Here is a 21,459-nt window from a genome sequence, read left to right on the forward strand (position 1 = left end):
GGGGCGCTGCGCCCCCAGCCCCAAGGAAGGGCTGGAAGGCACAAGAGGGAGTTTCCTAAATGTCTGGAATTTCCAAAGCAAATTTTTTTTTCATTAAAATAAAAACAGAGGCTCTGTCTGCTTCCCCTCCCCCCCCAAGTTCTGCAGTGCCAGCACTCCTAAAACCCCGTGATTTGCTGGAAAAATCACCCCAAGGGCCACACGGCTTGTGAAAACCGGGAGCGGGGAGGCCCTGCCACCATTCCCAGCATGGGGCCGCGGAGGACTCCACATCCCAGCAGCCTCCTGCCCTGCACCATCCCCACCCTGGAGGAAACAGGGTCCCCTGAACCCCTCTGTAGCCATCCCCTCCCCCATCTCTAGGGCAGGGGGTCTGCCTGCCCGAGGGACAGCCGGGGGGGGGGGGGGGGGGGGGGCGCTCTGGGAGGGAGGAAGAGGAGGGCGGGGGCCAAGGCCGAGGTAGGCGCAGGAGCAGGAGCAGGAGCAGGAGCAGGAACAGGAACAGGAGCAGGAGCAGGAGCAGGAGCAGGAGCAGGAGCCGGAACAGGAGCAGGAGCAGGAGCAGGAGCAGGAACAGGAACAGGAGCAGGAGCAGGAGCAGGAGCAGGAGCAGACTGTTGTCACTTCCCCCGCTCGGCTCGGCGGGGGAGCAGGGAGTGGGGGGCAGGCAGGGACGAGCCCGACATGTCGGCACTGTTTGTCCCTCTCCCCTGCAAACCTCCTGGAACAACTCCAGTTGGGCTCAGCCCCCCCAACCCCCCACAAGCTCCCCCCAAGCTGCCCCCCCCCGGCCCCAAGCCCCATCTGTCCCCCTGCTCTGGGCGGGTCTGGGCAGGGAGGGTCCCCTGAATCCCAGAGCTGGTGTGGCTGAGGGATTTCCACCTCCTGCGTGACCCTGGCCCACTGTGGATGAGACACCCCCCCCCCCCCAGCTCAGCAAACTTGGGGGGGGCAGCAGCCCTCAGGCCACCATCAGAACAAGCTGCTCCAACCCGGTGGGCTTGAGCTCGGTGGCCCTGGTATGAGAGATTGGGGAGCGGCGTTGGAGCCCCCCCTGCGCTGCGCCCCACTGCCCTGCTTTGTCAGCAGCTCCTGGCTGGCTGCAGATCGGTCCAGAGTCACTCCGGCATGTGAAGATGCCTCAGCCACATTCCTGGGGGAGCTGGTTTGTGTTCAGCATCTTCTGGAAGGTTCAGTGTGGTGGGGAGGGGGCTGCCTCCAACTCGTGTGCACCCATGTCAGTGCGTGGGGACACGCAGGTGCCAGCAGAGCCACGGGCCAGCATCGGCAAAATACAAACTTCAGGCTCAGTTTCTGAGTCAGGCTCAGTTTTGTTGAGTCTATTTACCATAATTATTAACATTAATCCTATTTATACCCTGGAATCACCAGAGCGGTCCCACTCCCAGGGTAGAAACAAGCAGCAAAGAGCTGGTCCTTGCTGCGGGGAGGCCACGGTCTAAAGCAGGTGCAGGGTTTGGTGGCTGGTACTGGCACAGCCTGGTAGCCAGCACAGGCCAGGGGGGCTCGCGAGGAAGCACTTGCTCAATGCCAGCAGCGTGGAGAACTGCCATGGAGCCGCCACCGGCCCCTTTGGCACGGCCTCGGCGGCGGTGGGGTGGTGACCCTCTCCTTGCCTCCGGCCATGCGGCCACTGTGCCTGGCTCAGATCTTCTGCACGTAGTTCCCAGGGAAAAGCCCTTCCTTGCCATGCAGCCGGCCTTTCCACCAGCCGGAGATATCTGGGAAGAGGGAGGAAAAGAGCCGGGTCAGGCACAGTGCTGCCACGGGGTAGGAGAGCAGGGAGAAGCTGGGCAGGGCCCACACCTTCCAGCAGGATGTCGATGATGTCCCCCACGTTGAAGCTGAGCTCATCCACGTCCTGCCCGATGTACTGGTAGAGAGCCTGGCAGCGTGGCACGGCCACCTTGGGCTGTGGCTTGGGACGCCTGGCCGGAGGTGGCCGCTGGCTCAGGCTTCGCCGGCGCTGCATGCTGCGGGGCCGGGGAAACAGGGTTCGCACCGGGGAAGGCAGGAGGGCGCAGGATGCACTGCACCCTCCTGCCCATCCTGCTCTTTCCCACCAACGGGATGCTCTGTGCCTGCAGCTCAGGTGGGTCCTCCCAGTGCAGGGACTGGGAGAACTGGGGTATGTAATAGCCTGGGAGATGCTGCCCTGCCAGCAAAGCCAAATTGCCCGGACCTGGGGGGGCTGTTGCTCGGTTGGGCAGCCAAGCTGCTCAGGGGGAAAAGAGCATCTCTCAGGGCTGGCAGCAGCGGGAGGGGAGGATGGGGCAAGGATGGGGATGCAGGTGCCATATGGGACTTACCCGGCCACCCCCTGATCTGGCACATTGAGGAAATCCAGGTTCTGCTCGGACGGGGGTCGTGCCTTTGGCTGGTGGCCAGTGTTTCGGGAGGGAAGTGCTGCAGCCGGTGGCCCCCGCACCTGCTTCTGGGGTGCCTTGTAGGTGTTCCGCTGATCCCGGCCGTCGCTGCCTGGGAAGTGGGGTGCCCCATTCCTGTAGGCACCTGGAAGATCCCACCCCGGGACGGTGCATTACAGGGAGGCCACGCTCACAGCCTGCACCCCGCTGGGAGCGCAGTGCTGGCTGGATCCAGGCGGGGGTTCCCCCTCCCCAGCACCCCCCTGGCACTGCCCTGCTCACCTCTGGGTGCCGGTGGGGCACCTCGGGAAGGCGTTGGAAACTTGCTGCCACCTCTGCTCTGCGTCACCCCCTTCCTCGTGGGCTCTGGGGGGATATGAGCCCCCCGTTAGGTGACAGTCCTCAAAGCTGGCTGGGGTAGCGGGGGGCGGCCCCCACAGTTGGTACCCAGCTGCCCTTTTCCCCGAAATGCCCCGTGCTGCCTCATCACCCTAGCAGGAGCAGGTCCCTCCTGGGTGAGACGCAAATCCCACAGGGCTGGGGCACAAGCTGGCTCACCCCAACATTCCCAGGCCTCCAGCTGTGCCGTGCAGCCCCAGCACTCCTGTCCCTCCCGGCCCTGGCCACCCCCCGGGCACCCTGGCACTCACTGGCATTCCTGGGGAGCCCATCCCCGATGCTGACCGTAAGGGTTTTGCCTCCGGCTTTGAGGGTGGCCACATCGCCCTGTCCTCTGATGAAGGTGATGTTGCGGGTGCCACCACCACCCCAGCCCTCCTTCTTCACCCGAAACTGTAGTCTAGGGGAGAGAGAGGCTGTAAGGCCACGGGGACAGGACGCTGTCCTGCTTTGTCACCTCTCCCAGCCTCCACCCTTACGTGTCCTTGAAGGAGAGGCACAGCTTGGTGCGGGTGAGCTCCTCGTAGCGCTTGCACAGCAGGCTGATCAGCTCCGTCTTGAAGATGGATTCCAAGAAATTGTCAGCATCGTTCTCATGGAGAATGAAGAAATCATCCTGCCTGGTGCTGGGGGAACAACCCCGGTGTGCGGGCATCAGTGGAGAGCAAGGCTGGTGCCAGCTGGTGCTGGGGGGGAGCTGGGAGCCCTGCTTGGTCTGGGTCCACCCTGAGCAAGCTCTTGGAGGGCAATTTAGCTGGAAATGTCCCCAAAGCCCCAGCTCATCCCAAAGCACTCTGCGGGGGGCCTCCTCCCCATGGCCAACCCTGCTGCCTCTGTGGGTGAGGGGCTGGGGTCTGGCTGGGAGCACCATGGAGAGGCTGATGGAACCGGTGGGTGAAGCCTTCCCACATGGACCATGCTGTGCGCAGCCCGTGTAAGGGACGCACCTCAGCGAGACGCCGCTCACCGCCTGGAGCTCCACCTTCTTCTTCAGCACCTCCTTGATCTGCCCCTTCTCAGGACCTTTCTTCACCTTCTCCCGCCCGATCAGGTAGAAATACTTGGGGGTGAGGATGAAGTCCCGCTTGATGGGCTGGGAAAGGGGCAGAAGCAGGGGGTGAGGGGATGTTTGCAGGGGGGCACAAGCCCCGCACACACTTCCCACCCAAGGGGTGTCTCCATGAGACGCAGCTTGGCCAGTCCCAAGCCCCAGGTGGGTCCATGTACCTTGAACCTCCGGTCGTACTTTGTGATGGAGTCAGCAAAGTCTATCCGCTCTCGCTTGGCCAGGAACTGGCGCAGCTCTGGCCGCTCATCCATGCCCAGGTAATCGCCTACGAAATTCCTGTTGATGCTGTTCCTCCTCCGCTCTTTGAAGTTGTAGAGGATATTGGAGGCTGTGAGGAACCCCAAAGCGATGCTGGTCGAACTGGGCTGTGTGCTGGCAGCTCGGCCCTCGGCTTGGCCCTCAGCCCCTGCCCAAAACCCTCCCAAACGAGCTGTGGGAGCTGTGGGAGCTGTCACAGCGATTGTGGCAGCAAGAAATGGGGCTCATTTTATGCCATGGAGGGAGTCCAAGTTGCTTGTGCTTGGCTGACTTCAAAGCCCATCCCTTGCCTTCAAAAAACCTTGTGCTCTGGGAGGGAGGGACCCAGCTGCTTTCTGGGTTTTCCCCTTTGATTTTTCACTGCAGGCTTGGGACACCCGCGGTGGGGTCAGGTAGTGATCACTGGCCTTTCCCATCCCTCTGCTAATGCTGACTCCCAGCTACTCCAGCCCTTTGCAGACAACGAAACGCAGAGCAGGACACCCGAGGACCTCGGTCCTGTCCTGTGGCCCCTCCCAGGGCTGGAAATAGGAGCAAGAAACCTGTGACCTCCTTTAAGGTGTAGGAAAAGACCCCAGGCATCTCGTGGTCAGGTCCCTCCTCCCCGTTAGTGCCACAATTAGGAGCCAGGCTGCCGCCCTCCTGCTGCTCTGGCTGCTGGGCTGTCCCCAGCGCAGGGCACCCTAAAAGGGGTGCTGAGGTGCTGCTGCCCCTGCCCTTGCCTGGCCTTACCTTCCTCTCGCATCTGCTCATACTTTCGGATGGCAACGTGCCGGCGCCAGGCCTTCTGGATCACCCGAGCGAAGCCGTCGAATTTGCGCTCCCGCATCTCTTCGAGGAGGAAGAGCTGGGAGGGACACAGGATGCTGAGCACACCCAGCCAGGGGCCAGCGTGCCCCGGCTGCAGCGCTTCTCCTGCACGTCAGCACCCCAATGCCCCCAAGTGCTGCCCAAAGCGATGCTCGGCTGCGCACAGCATCCCCCAGGGATGCAGGGCTGGGGGCGAGGGGCAGAGCTGGGCCACCTACCGATTCGGGGTTCTTGACGAACACCTTGCTCCGACCCATCTGGTACTGGTCTGGGTCCATGTTGACGGAGCGCAGCAAGTGCTGCACCCCTTGCCGCTCGTCCCCACGCCAGGACGGCCACGTCTCAGGAGTGAGGATGGCGTAGCTGCAGGGAGAGGGGACACGAGTGGCGGCTAGGCTGCGGAGACCTGCCAGCCCCCATCCCGGTGGTCACTCACCGCTGCAGGAATTTGTGGAAGAGGCGGCGGTAGGCGAAACCCGCCCGGCGCACCCGGATGTTCTCCTTCAGCCCCAGGTACTCGACTTGGTGCTTCACCCTGTGGAGCCGGGAGGGACATGCTTGGCGTGGGATGGGGGATCACTGGGGGACCTGCTTGGGCCCTTTGGCCACTGATTTGCCAGGGGATGTTTGTGGCTGTGTGTGCGGGGGAGCATCCTGGGGCTCGGATGGAGCCTCTGGGTGATGCACATAGAGGGGGGGTTGTGTGTCCCTGCACGCCCCTCAGCACCTGCCTCGTGCTCCCCTGGGTCTGTGGGCAGCACAGAGGGACCAGCCTGGGCGTGCAGTTTTGGAGGAAAGCTGGTGCTGGCCACATCTCCATGGCCAGGTCCCGTTCCCCAGGCTCCCTGGGTGCCCTGATACATCGCAGAGGGCTCTGTTACCTGTTCTCCTCCCAGTCCCGGGGTTTCTTGGTCTCATTGGGCTTGATGCAGCGGATGTAGTGTGGCGTGCACTTCATTAGCGTGTTCACCAGGTCATTAGCCTGTTTCTGTTGCAAGGATTGACCTCTGTAGCATCAGAGCCGCTGCTGGGAGCCCATCCCCCTGCCGCTGCCCCAGGGGCAGCTACTGTCCTGCAGCCTGTGGGATGTACCTTGATTTTGGAGCCTGCAGTGGTCGGTCGTCCCTTTTTGTCAGAATCAAGCTTTTCTGGGAAAAGCATCCGGATGAAACCACTGCAAGGCAGGTGACAGTCCCTGGGTGAGAGCTGCCAGGCTCCCCAAGCTCAGCGCTGAGCTGGAACCAGCTCCAGCTATGCTTTCTGCTGTTGGGAAATGCTGCACCATGACTGAACACCCTCTCTGACTGCCCCCAGGCCGAGCAGGATCAGTGCTGGAGGGCGAGCACCCCTCTGCCCAGCCCCACAGCTCCTGGGTGCTGCTGCACCCGATGGGGGGATGCTGCTAGTGCCCATGGGGCAATGCAGGCTGCTGAGCACCCCGAGCTGTGGCTCTGGCAGAGGTAGGACCAGCAAAGCTTTATGCTCTGGCTGTTGAGCATGCTGCCCTTTGCCTCAGCCCTTCTGGGGGTCCCCGGGTCCGCAGCGCTGCCAGGACTCACTGTTCGCTGCTCTGCATGAGCTCGATCAAGTCGGTGAAGAGCACGTCCCGGTTGCGCTCGCAGAAGCTGTTCACGTCGTAGGAGACCTGGGGGCAGGAGGGGAGCTCAGCCCCACGCCGCTGCGGCCAGGGCCGCGGGGTGCGGGGTGCGAGGTGTGGGGTGCTGTACCTTGCCTGCGTAGTGGTGGATGACGAAGCCCGAGCTCCAGCTGTTGAAGTGCTCGTGGGTGCCCACAGCCGCCTGCAGCTTCTGCAGCAGGGTCTGGTCTGCCCCTTCGCCGGTGGCGTGCATGGTGGCACAGACGTCGTCTAGGACGCTCATGATCCCAGGGGGGTTCTAGAAGAGGGAGAGCGAAGCCATGGGTGCCCAAAGCCTGCGGGCAGGGCCCAATCCTGGATCTGGCTGTGCCCAAGTGCCCCACACTGGTCAAAGCTGCTTTATGCTGAAGTGTAGCTTAGGTTAAGGACACAGAGCTGCTGCTGCTCTCCCAGGGATGCTCCTCGGCAGGACCACCTTCTGCCACCCACCCTGACAGCACCCAGCCCACCTGGCACCTCTCTCCCTGGGTGCCTCGGCTCTCTGAGAAAGCCCCCCCCGGAGGAGGGGACCCCACTCACCAGCTTGTTCTCGATCAGGTCGCACACCACCTTGTTGTTGAAGTACTGGATCTGGGTCCACTTGATCCCCTCCTGCACGTATTCCTCCTGGGGAAGTGCAGGGAGAGCCAGGTGGGCCCCTGACCCACGGGCTGCGCTGCAGCCCCCTGTTTCAGCCATGGTGCTGGGACTGCTTGGCAGTGGGGGTGCGGGGTGTAGGAATTGGGGTGCTGGCACAACCCCCTGCCCACCCAGCCCAGCCCCTCCCATACCTGCTCTGCCTTCAGGGTCAGCTCTATGAAGATCTGCTGCAGCTTCTCGTTCACAAAGTTAATGCAGAATTGCTCAAAGCCATTTTTCTGCAAAAAGATGGAAGATGAAAGAGAAGATGGGGCTGAGCTGGCTTCTGCTCCTCTCACCTCCTTGGTGGGACCCCAAACAGCTGAGCCTTTGGGTCCTGCTCCAGCTACCCTTCTTGTGTCCATCGACTGCAAACAGCCCCCTGCTCCAGCTGCTCTCCTTGCTGTGGGAGCAGGGAAGGACATTCCCCAGCTGGGCTCCTATAGCAAGGCGACACATACCTGGAATATTTCAAAGCCGTAGATGTCCAGCACCCCAATGCTGTACTCCTCATATGGCTTCTGCATAGCCCTGTTGATAGACTGTGGGGAGAGACAGGATGAGCCACCTTCATCGGGGGCATAAGGGCGGTGGGGGCGGTGGCACGTGGCAGCGGATGGTGAGCATCCCCTCTGTGCCATGGCCACGCTCGGCCCAGCCCGCCAGGACCACATACCTCCACGAGGAAGTCAAAGACGCGCGCGTAGAGCCCCTTGGCCAGGGCGTCGCGGGTGTAAGCCGCCTGCTCCACGTTGAGGGTGACAGTGATGGACTCAGAGCGGCCGCCCCACTTGCTGTCCATTTTCCTGCTGGTGACCTTCTCGTTGAGGCGGTCCTGGTCGACCCCCAGTAGGTAGGCAGGGAAGGCCAGGGCTGGGCAGAGTGCGGGGGGTGGTCAGGGCTGCCTGCTCCCTGTACGCCCCTGGCCCGCTGCCTGCTGTGGCTGCTGCACCCCCCGGCCCCATCCGAGCGCAGAGGACAGCAGCGGTGCAGCAAGCAGGGACGTGGGACATGGTCCTCCCTCTGCTAAATCACAGCAAGCCACTCCTGGCATCCATCTCCTTGCTAATTAAGCTCTGGTCATGCCGTTTGTTCACTGCCTCAGTTTCCCCACGTCTAACGTGGGGAAGATGCTGATGATGCTGATGCTGCCTCTCTCCTCTGCCAGGGGTTGAGTTTGCACCTCATTGCCGAGGGTCTCTGCCTGGAGCAGAGGGGAGTCAGCTACTCACAGTCAACATTTTCCACCCGAGCGTAGTTGCCTTCCTCCCGAAAGCTGATGTTTCCCAGGTGGAGGATCCCTGCCACGATCTGCAGCACCAGCTGCTGGTCCTCGCCCCGGATGCCGATGACCTGCATGGCGTTCTGGGGTGTGGGGAGCCCGTCAGCCCCTGCCCGGCCACCACCACCAGCCTTGGGGACGCCCCCTCCCAGGCACTCACCATGGTCTCATGGAAGTCGCTGCGGTCATCCGTGCCCTCCACCTGGTACGTCTCTGACTGGTTCAGGTAATAGTAATAATCAGGGCTCATGATGCCCAGGTTCTGCTGCTGCTCTTGGGATGCTCCTTCGATGATCTGGGAGAGAAACGGGAGCTACGGTGACCTGGCCCCTGGCCCCCGGGGCAGTCCAGCCAGCTCCTGGCCCCTCATACCTGATAGTAGATGTGGAAATTCCTCTCGCACTCGTTCTGGCTCACCACCCGTGACTTCTCCAGCAGAAAATTGGAGATCTTCCCCCCATCGGGTTCGCCGCCCCGGCTGAACTGGATCTCGAAGTACTTCCCCTGCCCCAGCACAGCTCCAGCTCAGCGCCGTGGCCCTGGCTGGTGGGCTCCTCACTCCCCCCGGCCCCAGCTTCTCTCCCCTGTGTCCCCCCAGGTGAGGAGCATTGCTGGGACTGATTCTGGCCACAGGTGCTGACCTTCTGCACCTGCCCTGGTGACTTACAAAGCGGCTGGAGTTGTTATTCCGGACGGTTTTGGCATTTCCAAAGGCTTCCAGCAGCGGGTTGGACTGCAGGATGATGTCCTTCACGTGCTGGGGGCAGAGGAGGGAGAGGGGTGGTGGAGGGGTGCTGTATGCCTGTGCCCCACTGCAGCAGCCCTGCCTCGGGGCTGGGGACAGATGGGGGGCTGGGGACAGATGAGGGGCTTCGCGTGTCCCCAGCCCTGGAGCTGGCGCTGCTCTGTGCTCCCCTGTGCTGGGGGGAGCAGGGGGCCGGGGTTGTGGGGAGGGGCTGGGAGGTGTAGCGATGCATGGTGGTGTGAGGGGGGGGGGCAGACATACCTGCACCTTCTCGCCACCCCCAGACACTTTGGAGATGTAGCCCATGATGTATTTCGCTGCCACCGTTTTCCCGGCCCCACTTTCTCCACTGTGCAAACGTCAAAGCAGAGGGGACATGAAATGGCCCCATTTTTTTTTTTTTTTATGTCCTGGGGTGCTTAGGGGTGGGATGCTGGAGCAGGGCTGGGGGGGGACGGTGGGTGATGGAGGTGGCGGCCTCCCTCCTGCCGCGTATTGTGAGCACATGGCAGAGCTAAAGTTGGGGAGGGGGCTGCCCGGGTGCTTGGGGGTCCTCCGGGGAATAAGCGGGGCTGGAGCAAGGCTGGGTGAGGAGCTGCTCCGGGAGGAGGGGTTGGATTTCTTGTTGTGGGATTTGGGAGCGGAGGAGGGAGACTCAGGAGCCTCAAGGGGAAGTCTCTGGCCTTGCCCCACATCCTGACCATTTCCTTTGCAACACCCAGCCGGAAAGGTGCATTGCTCAAGGCTCGCGCCCTGCCCTGGACAACCTGGTGGCAGCCCCAGTTGGTGCTCATGGCCCAGGGTGCTGGGGTCCCTGCAGGCACCCCCCACACTGGGTCCCCGAGGACCCACCATTGGGCTTCAGCCACCTCTTGCTGCTGCCCAGCTGCTGTGTTTAGCCAGGATGCCCCCAGGGTGTGGGGACAAGGGTGACCGGGGTAGCTGGCCCTGGAGCGGTGGCACGGGGTCCCTGGCTGTGCCCCCTGTGCCCCCTACCTGATGATGACGCACTGGTTCTCCCCATCGATCAGCATGTTGCGGTACATGTTGTCGGTCAGGGCATAGATGTGGGGGGGATTTTCATACTGAGCCTACGGGGGTGACAAGGAGAGCAGCGCTGAGCAGGGAGCAGCCATCAGCTCCCAGCCCTGCAGCCCCCCCCCCACATCCCCTTAACCCTGCCCACGCGTTGCACAAGGCAGCGGCGCGCAGCAGGGATGGGGAATCAGCCTCTTGTCACAAACATGAGCTAATCAGCAGCAAGTCAGATGTTTGCTCAGCCATGCCCTCCTCCTTGGGAAGCTTCTTGTGGCAGAGCTCAGCACTCGGGCTGGATTTTGCCATCTTTGGGTTGCTTTGGTGTGTATTTATGAGCTGAATTTCCCAGGAATGTGACTTGGCTCCTGAGTCCTGTTACTGACTCGCCATCAGCACCTTTGGGAGTGTTGACTCCTGCAGCATCCAAAGGGCTGGGGAGGGTGGGGACACTCATGGAACACCCCCGGTTTTTTTGCACCAAATTAAGCCCAAGGAACCCTTGGTGACCCCGCCAGCCCGCACGCAGCAGCCTCACCGCCCCCTGGTACAGCTCGATCTCCCGGTCGGTGAAGTACGGCATCTGCTTGAAGGGGTTGACGGAGATGAGCACTGGCCCGATGTAGGTCTGAGTGGCCGGTTAAGGTCTGTGCATCCTTTCCTCTGTCCCCGTGTGCTGCCCCGGAGGCAGCACCAGCGGGAAGTGGCAGGAAGGTGGTTGAGGGGGTCCCTGCCCCCCCGGAAGCTGCACCAGGAGTACCCTGAGGGGTTTTAGCTCAGGTGCAGGCAGAGCCATGAGCACAGGGTGCCGGTGCCTCGCTCCCTCGGCCCCAGGGTGTCCCTGTGGTGGGATCAGCACAGGGTACAGCAGGAGCACCCCCTCAGCTCCCTGGCCAGCCTCCAAAGTGGCATTTCCAGCATCCCACAGACTCCTGGCGTTTGCCCCTGCTCCGCTGCCCATGCTGCAGCTGCAGCTCCTGCAGAGGAGACCATCCGCATTTTACAATCAGGGAAACTGAGGCACGTAGAGGAGAGATGCCACCAGCTCCTGCCTTTTCCCAGCCACTCCGCTTCCCTTGGCCCCTGCTTACAGCATCCCCGAGCCAACCAGGTGTGAGCAGGAGAATGGAAAAGCAGGGAATTGTGCCTGGAAATGACACAGCAGCAGGATGGGGATGAGCCCCCGGCGCAGGTGCTGGGGGGATGGGGGTCAGGGGTTACCCTGGGCCCTCAGTGTCCCATTTTTGGCCCACCTGGCTGTGGGGTGGGGGAAGAGCAGCTGGAGGACAGGAAGAGTGGGGCTTTTCTGGGAAATGCAGAAGCGTGGGGTGTTGAGTCACGGCTAGACAGGGGCCCTGCGCACAGCAGCACAAAAAAAAAAAGGAAGAAAGAGGCTTCACAGGGTATTTTTTTCTGCTGAAAAAGAAGAAAAAGCCAACCCCAAACCTAAACATGTTTAAAGCCGAAAGAGCAGAGAGGGCGGCTGCGTCACTGCCAGCCCGGGACGAGCATCATCGCCTTGTAAGGACAGAGCCGCATCTTCAGGGAAACCACAGCCATGAGCACAGCGCTCAGCACCACGCTCAGCCCCACTGCTGCCCGAGCCCCCGCTGCGCCCTGCTCTGCCTGGCAGGCCTTTTGTCCCCTGCCCCACCGGAGCTGACCACCCACCGGAGCTGCGGTGCAGGCAAAGCACGCGCGGCAGTGCCGGGGTGCTGAGCTGGCCGCATCCCTGAGCGGGTGCGGGGTGAGCAAGGAGGGGCTCAGCGCCCTGAATCATGGGCATGAGGATGCTTCCCTCTCCGCAGCACAGAGCCCAAGAGCTGCCGAGCCTCGTGCAGGGTGCTCAGCCGTGTCAGCTCTCTGATGGGAGCCTCTGGGCTGGGGGATGGTGCAGGGGGGTCAACACTGGGCTGGGTGGGAGCTTTGCCCTGCGCTGGCTTGATGGTGTCCCATGTGGCCGGACACAGGTGGGGAGAGGGGGGGCACCTCCTCCCTGTGACTGCAGGGATGCTCCCGCTCCATCCAGGGTGGATGGATTTGCTATGGGTGCAGAGCAGCCAAGGTGTGTTGTGGGCATCGGTGGGGTTGGGTGACAGCAACAGGGAACAATGGCCACTGCCGCTGGGGTCCAGCCTCCTTGGCACAGGCAGGTGGGTTTCCAGCGTGTGGGAGCAGTGGGAGACAGCAGATGAGGGGGTTTCCTTGGTAGTCTTTGCTTAGGGTTTTGTAGCTGCAAGGGACCAGAGTGGTCCAGGGGCACAGCAGGATGGGGGTCACAGTTGCAGTGTCTCGGCCAAGCGCAACTCAGTTTGGGAATGGTGGCATTCGCCCAGCTGATCCCAATCTTGTCCCACCACAGTGTGGGGACAGGACACTCTGCAAGCATTGGGGCAGCCCCAGCTGAGCCCACGCCCTGGCAAAGCCTTAGAGCACACTCCCTGCCGCTCCCTGTCCCTGTCCCGCTTCCCTGGGAAGGATACAAAGATGTAATCATCCATAAAACGCTTCTTGAGGTTTTCCACGATGGCTTCCTCGGAGATCTTGGAGAGCAGGACCATGTCGTCCACGCCACTCTGCTTGACATTGTGGCTCTGCCAGTGGAAGCGCTCCTTGCTGCCCTGCGGGGAGAGGGCCACAGCGACTGCTCCAGGGCCACCACCGACGGGAGCAGGGCTCCAGGGCAGGATCTGGCCCCAGCTCCCCCTGAGCTGGTGGTGGCTGCAACTGGCCCCTGTTCCGGCTGTGGCTCCAAACCAGGCACCTTCGGGTGCTGCAATGAGGAGTGTGTTAACCACACTGGGAACTTGCAAAGCCTAAAATCCCAGCGCAGCTGCATCTGTGCTTGCCCCATCCCTCTGGCCGGATCCTGCCTCACCACATGTCTGGCACCTCGGAGAGGAGCTGGTGGGGCACCGACAGCCTGTGGGGTACGTTTGTAACATCACCCCTGCTTGTTACGGAGGTAACAAAGAGCTAACGAAGCAATTGCTGCACAGGTTTTGCTTATGAGTCAAAGAGAGTAGCAAAAATAACGCAGGGGAAGGCCAAAAAGTGCAGCTGGTGGGGGCATCCCTGGCACTGTGCATCCTCTGTGCCCCCATGTCCCCTTTGCACCAGGGCAGGGGTGCAGCTGTGCCCCCATCACCCTTGTCTCCCTGCCCAGTGTGATACCAGCACCCACTTTTCAGCCACCCCCCAACTCACCTGGCTCTGTCCTCCAGGGGCTGGGGGGCAACAGGAAAAATGTGGGCTGTGATTTCAGCCCTTGTGGGGCTAAACACAGCCCTGGGCTGGGAGGGGAGGGGAAGGCTGCGCTGTGTAAAAAGAAAATTACTCAAAGGCCCCTCATCCCGGGTGTTGCAGAGGGAAAGTGCTGAGCGCGCCGCGGTGCCCGTGCGGCCCCTGGTGCGGTGCCCGCAGGGGACACCCCGCCTGGAGCTGCTCGCAGCTCCTCTGTGCCTGTCCTGGGCCCCTGTGGTTCTGCTTTCACCCCAGCACTCCGGCACCGATTTCACTTCTCCTCCCCACGCTTCTTGCTCTTTCCATTTCCCTTTTCTTCTCTTCCCCTTTTGCTTTATTTTCCTGCCGGCTGTCAAGATTTCAGGCCTCCGGACCCCAGCGCTGCTGCACCCTCCTGTTGGACCCTGATTTTCACAGGCTGCCTGCAGCCCCCTGCACCCACCCTCGGATGCTCAGCACAACCCGGCACCATCCCGATGGGATACGGAGGGACTCGCACGGAGCGCAGAGGAGCTCGGCAACATCGTGCTGCTCCCTGCCGCCTGCCTCCCCTCGGGGCTGCTGGGCTTTGCAACCCAAAACGCCATCCATGTCCTCCCGAACCCCAAGTGCAGCTCAAGCCCCCACAGCCACCAGAGGGGCTTTTGGCTTTCTTGTCCCACCACCTTCCCCTGGGATGCATGGACCTGGGTCAGCTCAGGGGCTCCAGGGGGGATTGGTGCTGCACACACAGCCTGAAACCATGCAGGGAGCTTCTTTTCCTCCTCTTTGTTGCTTATGGGCCTTTCTCTTGATATCTCCTCCTCTTCCTCCCTCCCATCCCAATAAGCCGCTAGAAAATCCCCCCCCAGAAAAATGAAGGTGGGCCCAACCACCCTCTCCAGGTCACCGTGCTGTCACCCAGGGAGCTGTCAGTGACCCCAGGAGCTGCCCAGCTTCAACCCAACCTGGCCAAACCTTGGTGCTTCAGGTGGAGAGGAGCAAGTCAGGATGCTTGACCCCTTGGTTCCCTGTCCCCTGCTTCCATCACCCTGAGCCCTCTGGCACAGGCACCCTGGGGCTCGCATGGCACCAAATTAAGGCAAATACTAGTGTTTCCTGCATTGCAAGTTCTTTGCTTTCGAGCTGACACCCAGAGTTTCTCCTTCAGTCAAGTGACTGCTCAGCAGCCAGCACATGCCTTGGTGACACCTCCTCTTCCCCCAGGCACAGGTTAGGTGCTTTCCTGGCTTGGCTGGGGCACCTGCTGCAGCAGCTGCAGGGAAAACACCTGCTCACTTCAAATGAAGTTTTGTGCGCAGATATGTGCGAGGCCGTGGGTGTTCCCACCCTGTCTCTGCCAGCACAAGGTCTGCCTGGCTTTCCTCAGCACATCCCGAGGGGCTGGCGGGGCCTGGCCTCACTAAGCTGCGTGAAGGTCTTGTGGGGAGGATGAAGAGGAATGATGCTCCCTCCGAACCGTGGCACTGCCCGAGCTCAGCACCCGGTGAGCCCTTGCAGTCGGGGGCTGCAGGCAGCATCCCTGTGGGCGGGGGGCACAAAGTGCAGTTGCTTTCAGAGGTTTAGGGCAGCGGTTCCTCAGTCCCCTCCTCTGTCCCAGGCCAAAACAAGGGATGAGCCAGAGAGCAGCAGCCTGACAGCTGCCACCACGGGGGTTCCCAGGGAAGGGGACGGTTGGGTGGTTGCACCGAACGCTGCTGTGAGGCCATCTCACCCTCAAGCCGAGTGGGGAGCAGCTCTCAGCAGCCCTTGGCCTGAGCTTCCAGGTGTAGTTTGCAGCTGCTTTGCCCAAGGGACTTTGCTGTGGTGGTGGTCCCGTGCATGATGGGCGCAGGCGTGGGGAGGCCCATCAGGACCCCCAGGAGCACCACAGCCAAGGGCTGCGGGATGGGGACTGTCACCCTGGCAGCCTGCCCGGGGCTGCGGAGGCACCCAGTGCTCACAACAGGATCATGGAGGCAGAGAGGGGAGTAGCCCTGTGGTAGCAATTTCAAAACATCATCTGTTTTTCTTCAAAGCTCAGGGCTGAGCCACCAAAAAAACCCTGCAAGCCCCAAGTGGGAGCAGACAAAACCCAAAGTGGCACCTTTTTGTCTCAAGATAGGGCAAACCCAGATGCAGCCAACACCTTAAACCACCGGAAAGCTTGAGAAGAGCAGCGCGGGCTGTTGCATTGCTGTCACAACCCTGTCAGCTCACAGGCACAGGCAGAGCTGGGGCTGGGGGCTGCCCCAGAGCTGGGCTCACAGGGGTTGGGTTGGTGGCTGCACAGCCCCGTGGCCCTTTTTGCAAAGCCACAAAACATCTTCAGGTCTCAGGTAGCGGTGGGAAGAGGACATGTTTGTATCCTGTGGTGGACAGCAGCTGAGCATCTGAAGAGTCAGAGGTGGCAACCACAACCGTGGGTTGAAGGCACCGTTTCAGCCTGGCCACCATCTGCTTCCTGGCTGGGGGGAAACGTCGGAGCCAGCATCACTCCGAGACGGAGAGGGAGCGGAGCCATGGGCCCAAGGACATGGCTGTGGCCACACCGTGCAGACCCTTACTCCATGCCTGAGCATTTCCCTCATTTTGAGAGCTTTTGTCTTCCTCTTCTGCCTCCAGATCAACTTCCAGCTCTGGCCGCAGCCCTATGTCCCACTCACAGCTCCTGTTCCCTGTGCGTGCCAGGGTGCAAGGTCCGACCCTGGGCGCTGGTACCCAGAGGGTCCCTGCCCCCCGCCCCCGGCTCGGCCGGCACCACGCTCTGCCCGCACCCACCAGCACCACGAGTGCTGGAACTGGTAGCGCTGGTGGGAAGTTGGGCCAAGAGGAGCCCAGGGGGGTCTGTGGGTACCGCACCCGCAACAGCAAGATCAAACCCATCTTGTGCCACCCCGGCCTCACTGCTGGTGCCCTCCAGCCTGCCCGGGTCAGCGCTCTCAGGGCACCGATCCTGCCCCCAGCACCCAGCACCCAGCCCTGGCTGCTCCCCACCACCGTGCCCTGCTCTGGTGCCTCACCCAGCCCCGGCCCCACTCCCTGTCCCCAAGCATGGACAGCACCATTCCCTCTCCAGTGGGGACACTGGTGGGCTCCTGGCACCTTCCAGAAAGCAGCAAGGGACCACGGTGGGTGCAGGAGAGAAAGGGCTGAGGCAGCCCTGAGGTGGCAGGATGAGAGGGTGACATCGCCAGGGTGCCCGAGGGAGGTGGGGTGGGGGGAGCCCAGCGAGGGCCCCACATGCACTCACCATGGTGTCCCTGAGTCTTGCCCTCGGGGATGGGGTGCTGGGGGCTGCTGTCACCGAGGGTCCAGGGCCATCACGAAACACTTTGCTTTTGTGTTTCTTCTGCAACTACAAATTGCAACGATTTTTTTTTTCTTTCCTCCTCCCACTTCCTCATTTCGTGCTGGTTTGACAGGGGTGGGTGAGGGTGGCTCTCTGCTGTGAGGGGGGCCTTGGGGTGACCCTCCACAGGGGCACCCCCTACCTCCGCTGCAGATGGGTGCTGCAGGTACAGGGGGTCACCGACCTGGGCAAGCTGGTAGATGCTGGGCAGAGTTCAGCGGGAATGCTCAGAGCCACCACAAAACCTTCCCCCTGCCCTGGGGTGACAGTTTGATGTGCCCAGCGCCAGGGGCAGGCAGGCAGTGCTGGGGCACGCTGCTTTAAGGTGCTTTTGGTGCTGCTTCCCCCCCCCCCCCCCCCCCCCCCCCCCCCGCCCCAAGCTTTTTTGAATGAGAAAGGTCACACTTGAGGAAACATTTTGCCTTCAAATGGGCTGCAGTAATTTCTGAAAGGCCATCGCTGGAGCTGCGCAGGGGACAGCTGTGGCAGCATCCCCACCATCACGGCAGAGCTGGTGCTCCTGCACACCCTGTGCACACATGGACCAGCTCCGTGCTACAGCCTGGGTGTGCAAACACCCGTGCAAGCCCCGGTGGCTGCGATAGCACGGCGACGCTGAGCCCAGCCTGTGTTTGAAGAGAGCCTGTCACACCAAGGAGCTCCTGCCATGTCCTCACTGTCCCCTGCAGACCTGCCATCCTCGGATGGCCCCTCCACTCCCCTGGCATGGCCTTGGCAGAGCCCACAGCCTCGGGACCCAGCAGCCATAGGAATCAGCCTGCCCCCGCTGCAGCGAGCCCGTGCCTGCCCCACACACACGGAGCAAGGGCTGTCGGTGCCCCGGAGCGCTCAGCTGGGGCACAGCCCCCCCCCCCCCCCCCCGCTGTGTCCCCTCTGTCCCATCTGCTGCTACTTGGTACGGTCCCCAGTGACCGAGAGGGTGGGCAGCCGTCCAGCCCCATCATCCCGGCAGGGCATCCCTCCATCTTGGTGTCAGAGGAGTTTGGAGTCCAAGACATAAGGGAGCGTGGGGGAAGCAGGGAGGTTTCCAGGGAAAGGAAAGGTGTAACGCCACACGGGGACAGCACTCAGCCACTTTACACACAGAGATTCCATAACCACTTGATTTTTTTTTTTACCATATTATTGGCCTCTACATCTGCCATCACAATGGCCTCCTGATGTCACCAACCCCCTCCTCACTGCCCGTTGTCCCCATTAAAAGGCAGCCCAGCCCCTGGCCACCGCTCACTGAGCTGCAGCACCAGCAGTGGGAGCAGCACAGGATGGGCGAAGCCTCAGGCAGCGATTGCCAACTCCTGGGTGCTGCAGCCCAACGCCCAGGGAAGCTGCCACATGCAGTCTCAGGTCAACTACAAGAGCTGCCTCACCAAAGAGGACGCGTGAAAACCCTTTGGCTGGCAATCCAAAACCAGGGGGGATGGCACGGAGCCAACGGAGGTCAGCCCACTGGCTGAGCAGGAGGAGACCACAGAGACTGATCCAGCTCCAGCAGACCGAGCCCTGCAAAGCTAATTTCAGCCTCTGCTCGAAGAAGCAGCCCATCGCGTTGAGGGGGTCTGGCCCCCTCCAAGACTCTGCGTGAGCCCAGCTCCTCCGCAGTGGTCAGCAGTGCTACAGGCGGGAAGCCAAAGCCTTAGTGCAGGCAGCCTGCACGTGCCCCCCAGCCATCAATCACCCATCCATCCATCAATCTCCATCCATCAATCTCCCTTGAAACACAATGGAGTGTCAAGTGGTGCCAAGGCTCTTCCTGCCCATGTTCTGCCCTGCTGCCCCCCCCCTCCCCCCCCCCCATATTCACAAGGTACCTCCCCTGCCCCTCCCAGCGTGCAGCCAGCACAGCAGCGAAGGGAGGTCACGCCACAGACCAGCTGCAGTGAACACACCCGCTGCGCTGGGCACGTCTCTCGCCAGCCAAGTGTGCCAAAGACAGAGGACCAAAGCGTTCCCGAGATCCCTCCTCAAATAAACCTGTTCTAACCTTGGCCTTGTCAGACGTGCTCCCGTCACTCGGGCTGCAGGGAAAACCCTCTCCTGCTGCCCAAAGCTCGCCCTTGGCGTGAGCACAAGGGGAGCACCGGTGTGGGGCTGCCCGGAGCCCCGGCTTCCCACACCAGAAACAAGACTGGGACCAGAAGCTGCGCCCGGGATCGTAGCTACTCCTTTATTATAAATCATGCCATTACGTCGCTCCTCCTCAGAGTTAGTATGTTAAACATTTTTCATTATATATATATCTATATAAAAAGGTGAAAACACCCCCTCCCCTCACCAAAATGTCAGAACGGAGCATGGCACCAGGAAGGAAGACAAAATATGAAGGCCCGCTCGACAGCCAAAGGGGATTTGCTGAGCACCAGAGAAGCTGCGATCGGCTGAGGAGCGGGTGAAAATACGGATGGTAGAGTAACACATGAGGGCTGGCAGGCGGCGAGGTCTGCTCTGGGGAAAGAGGGCTGTGCGCCCCCCTGCACCGTATGGACCACCCCGAGGGGAACAGAACATGGCTTTGGGCAAGATTTCCCATCTTTGTGATGCAGAAAGGCCTGAAAACAGTAATAATAATAATAATCACAACAATGATAATGATAACAAAATGCACATGCTTTGTAGATTTGAAATTCAAGGTCTCCTCCGCAGGCTGCAGCGGCTCATGGAGAAGACGTGTGTTGGCCCGGATCTGGCCAGGAGGTGACCCGGGAGAATTTCAAGCCTGCTCTTTTCCCATCACTGGAGGTCTCCTGGGGGCAGAGGAGCGGGTGGCACTGGGACTAGCAACCCAAGGCCACAGTGGCACGTGACGAGGTTGCCTTTGGAGGCAAAGCACCTTTTGGAGGCAAAGCACCTTTGGAAGTAAAGCACCTTTGGAGGCAAAGCAGCCGCGGAGGCCATGGCATTGCTGGGGAGGGCCCTGCCAGGACCAAGACAGTCCTCATCCTGCATCCTCCTTTGCTTTGCTTCCCACAGCCTGGCATGTCCTTGACGCCTGTTAAGCGACTGCAACCCAAGCATGCCTTGGCCCTGACCTCAGCTCGTGCTTCAAGGTGTTTATGGACTAAAACATGGTCATAATAGTGACAAGGGCTTTAAGGAAAAACAGGGGGACACCCCAAACAAAGTAGGTTGTTACAAAAGTTTGAATAACCCCCTCTCCCAGTTAAGCTGGTGTCACCGCTCTGCTCACTGACCTGCTCTCTGTCCCCTGCTGCACATCCCAAGGTGACAGGATGCAAACCAAGAAAACTAAATTCCTGCTCCAACCCCACTCCTTACAGCAGCTCATCTTCACCCATCGCCCAGAAGCCACAAGCCACGTTTGTCACCTGTAGCACCTGAAACCTCCTGCCTGTCTCCCCTGGGATCCCCAAGGGAAAGGCAGCAGCCCCCCCCGCCCCCCCACGCACTCAGCCTCCCCGGGAATGCCCCGCTGCAGACCATGGTGCCCCACGGTCCCCTCGGGACATGAGTGGGGAGGAGGACGAGGCAGGAGAGGGGTGAGTGGTGCTGCTTCAGTGGCTGTCTCGGCGCCTGCCGGACCGGGGTCCGCTACTAATAAATAACAATGTCAGAATTTCAAGTAATGTCCCTGCTGCCGCGCTCTGCCCAGCTTCTCCCTCTGCCACCGGTCATGGACCGGCTCCTGTCGCCCTGGGCCATGGCGGTGCCTGCAGTGGCTGGCAGTGGTTTAACTGGGAACCTGCCATTGTGAAGCTCGGGGGCGAAGGGTGCATGTCTGTGGGGGATGGGTTTGGGTGACGCCAGCTCCCACTGGAAGCACGAACAGTGTCTGTGTCAGACCCAGGGGAGGTTTTCAGGGCGGAGAGGAAGGGCACTGCTCGGTGGCCCTCCGGCGTAGCTTTTGCCTTCCAGTTTTCCCACAGGGGTCACGCCGTGTCCCTAGTGCCCCTGGCATGTTTTACAGCACATCTGTCGGAAGTAGGTCCGGCTGCAGAACTTGAACTTCAGGACGAGCGGGCAGTAGGCCACCTTGTTCACATCCTTGCACTCTGGATGGGCGACAGAGGGAAGCAGGGTTACAGCTGCCTCAGGGGCGAGGAGCCCTGGGGGGGAAGCTCTAACCAGCGCTACACTACCGAGCTCCTTTCGCACCAGCTCCTGGGGCTTTTTGCCAGGAAGCAGCAAGATGTAGCCGTGCCAAAGAAGCTACTGAGAACCTCATTGCTGAAAGCCTTTCTTTGCTGAGGTGCAGTTGCTTCATTTAGCAGGGTCACGGTGTGGCAGTTTGGCCTGGGACCAGAGGGGACAGCATCAGGTCTCCCCATAACAGCCTCACCCCACAGCACAGCACCTAGAGCTCAAGTCGGGCTGTGCTGGCTCCGATACCCCTGTACCCCGTGGCCCCCGAGGCTGGCAGTGCTCTACATGTCCCTCCCCAGTCCCCCCATCCCCCTCACCTTCAGGGTTGTCCGTAGGTCCCGATTCGCACTTGGTCTCGCACTGCTGCATGCCGGCAGGCTGCAGGGTCTCCACGCAGTCGCTGGACGGCTGCCCGGTGTGAGCCAGGCACTGGACGGATCTTCTTTGCTGGCCAAGGCCACACTGCGCGGAGCACTGCCGGAAAACAGCACAGCACCGAGCTG

General features: G+C 61.4%; 2 protein-coding genes across 3 annotated transcripts in view; both read right to left on the reverse strand.

Moving 5' to 3' along the window:
- Positions 1-1,319: 1,319 nt before the first annotated feature.
- Positions 1,320-16,869, reverse strand: MYO1F (myosin IF). Of its 2 annotated transcripts, XM_055806023.1 has the most exons (28): positions 16,736-16,865; positions 12,744-12,881; positions 10,799-10,888; positions 10,222-10,316; positions 9,487-9,574; positions 9,148-9,237; positions 8,853-8,984; positions 8,641-8,775; positions 8,431-8,563; positions 7,875-8,071; positions 7,660-7,740; positions 7,351-7,437; positions 7,100-7,186; positions 6,651-6,818; positions 6,483-6,568; positions 6,016-6,097; positions 5,805-5,911; positions 5,360-5,458; positions 5,142-5,286; positions 4,846-4,960; positions 4,014-4,183; positions 3,734-3,879; positions 3,266-3,412; positions 3,038-3,186; positions 2,670-2,753; positions 2,331-2,532; positions 1,828-1,994; positions 1,320-1,742 (listed from the first exon to the last, which is right to left on the reverse strand). In XM_055806023.1, exons 1-28 carry the CDS (start codon positions 16,736-16,738, stop codon positions 1,666-1,668), a joined length of 3,300 nt encoding a protein of 1,099 aa, XP_055661998.1. In that variant the 5' UTR covers positions 16,739-16,865; the 3' UTR covers positions 1,320-1,665. The 2 variants fall into 2 exon arrangements, 1 of the variants encoding a protein (XP_055661998.1); XR_003556288.2 differs by lacking the exons at positions 1,320-1,742; positions 1,828-1,994 and having other exon boundaries at positions 2,393-2,532; positions 3,072-3,186; positions 16,736-16,869.
- Positions 16,870-18,676: 1,807 nt separating this feature from the next.
- Positions 18,677-21,459, reverse strand: part of ADAMTS10 (ADAM metallopeptidase with thrombospondin type 1 motif 10) — a 58,552-nt gene continuing 55,769 nt past the window's right edge. Inside the window, 2 exon segments of the mRNA XM_055806227.1 lie at positions 18,677-20,865; positions 21,274-21,430. Of these exon segments, the coding sequence (XP_055662202.1) occupies positions 20,756-20,865; positions 21,274-21,430 (267 nt within the window). The 3' untranslated portion in view covers positions 18,677-20,755.

Source organism: Falco peregrinus, chromosome 5 (assembly GCF_023634155.1).
Source record: "Falco peregrinus isolate bFalPer1 chromosome 5, bFalPer1.pri, whole genome shotgun sequence".
In the NCBI taxonomy this organism is placed as follows: domain Eukaryota; kingdom Metazoa; phylum Chordata; class Aves; order Falconiformes; family Falconidae; genus Falco; species Falco peregrinus.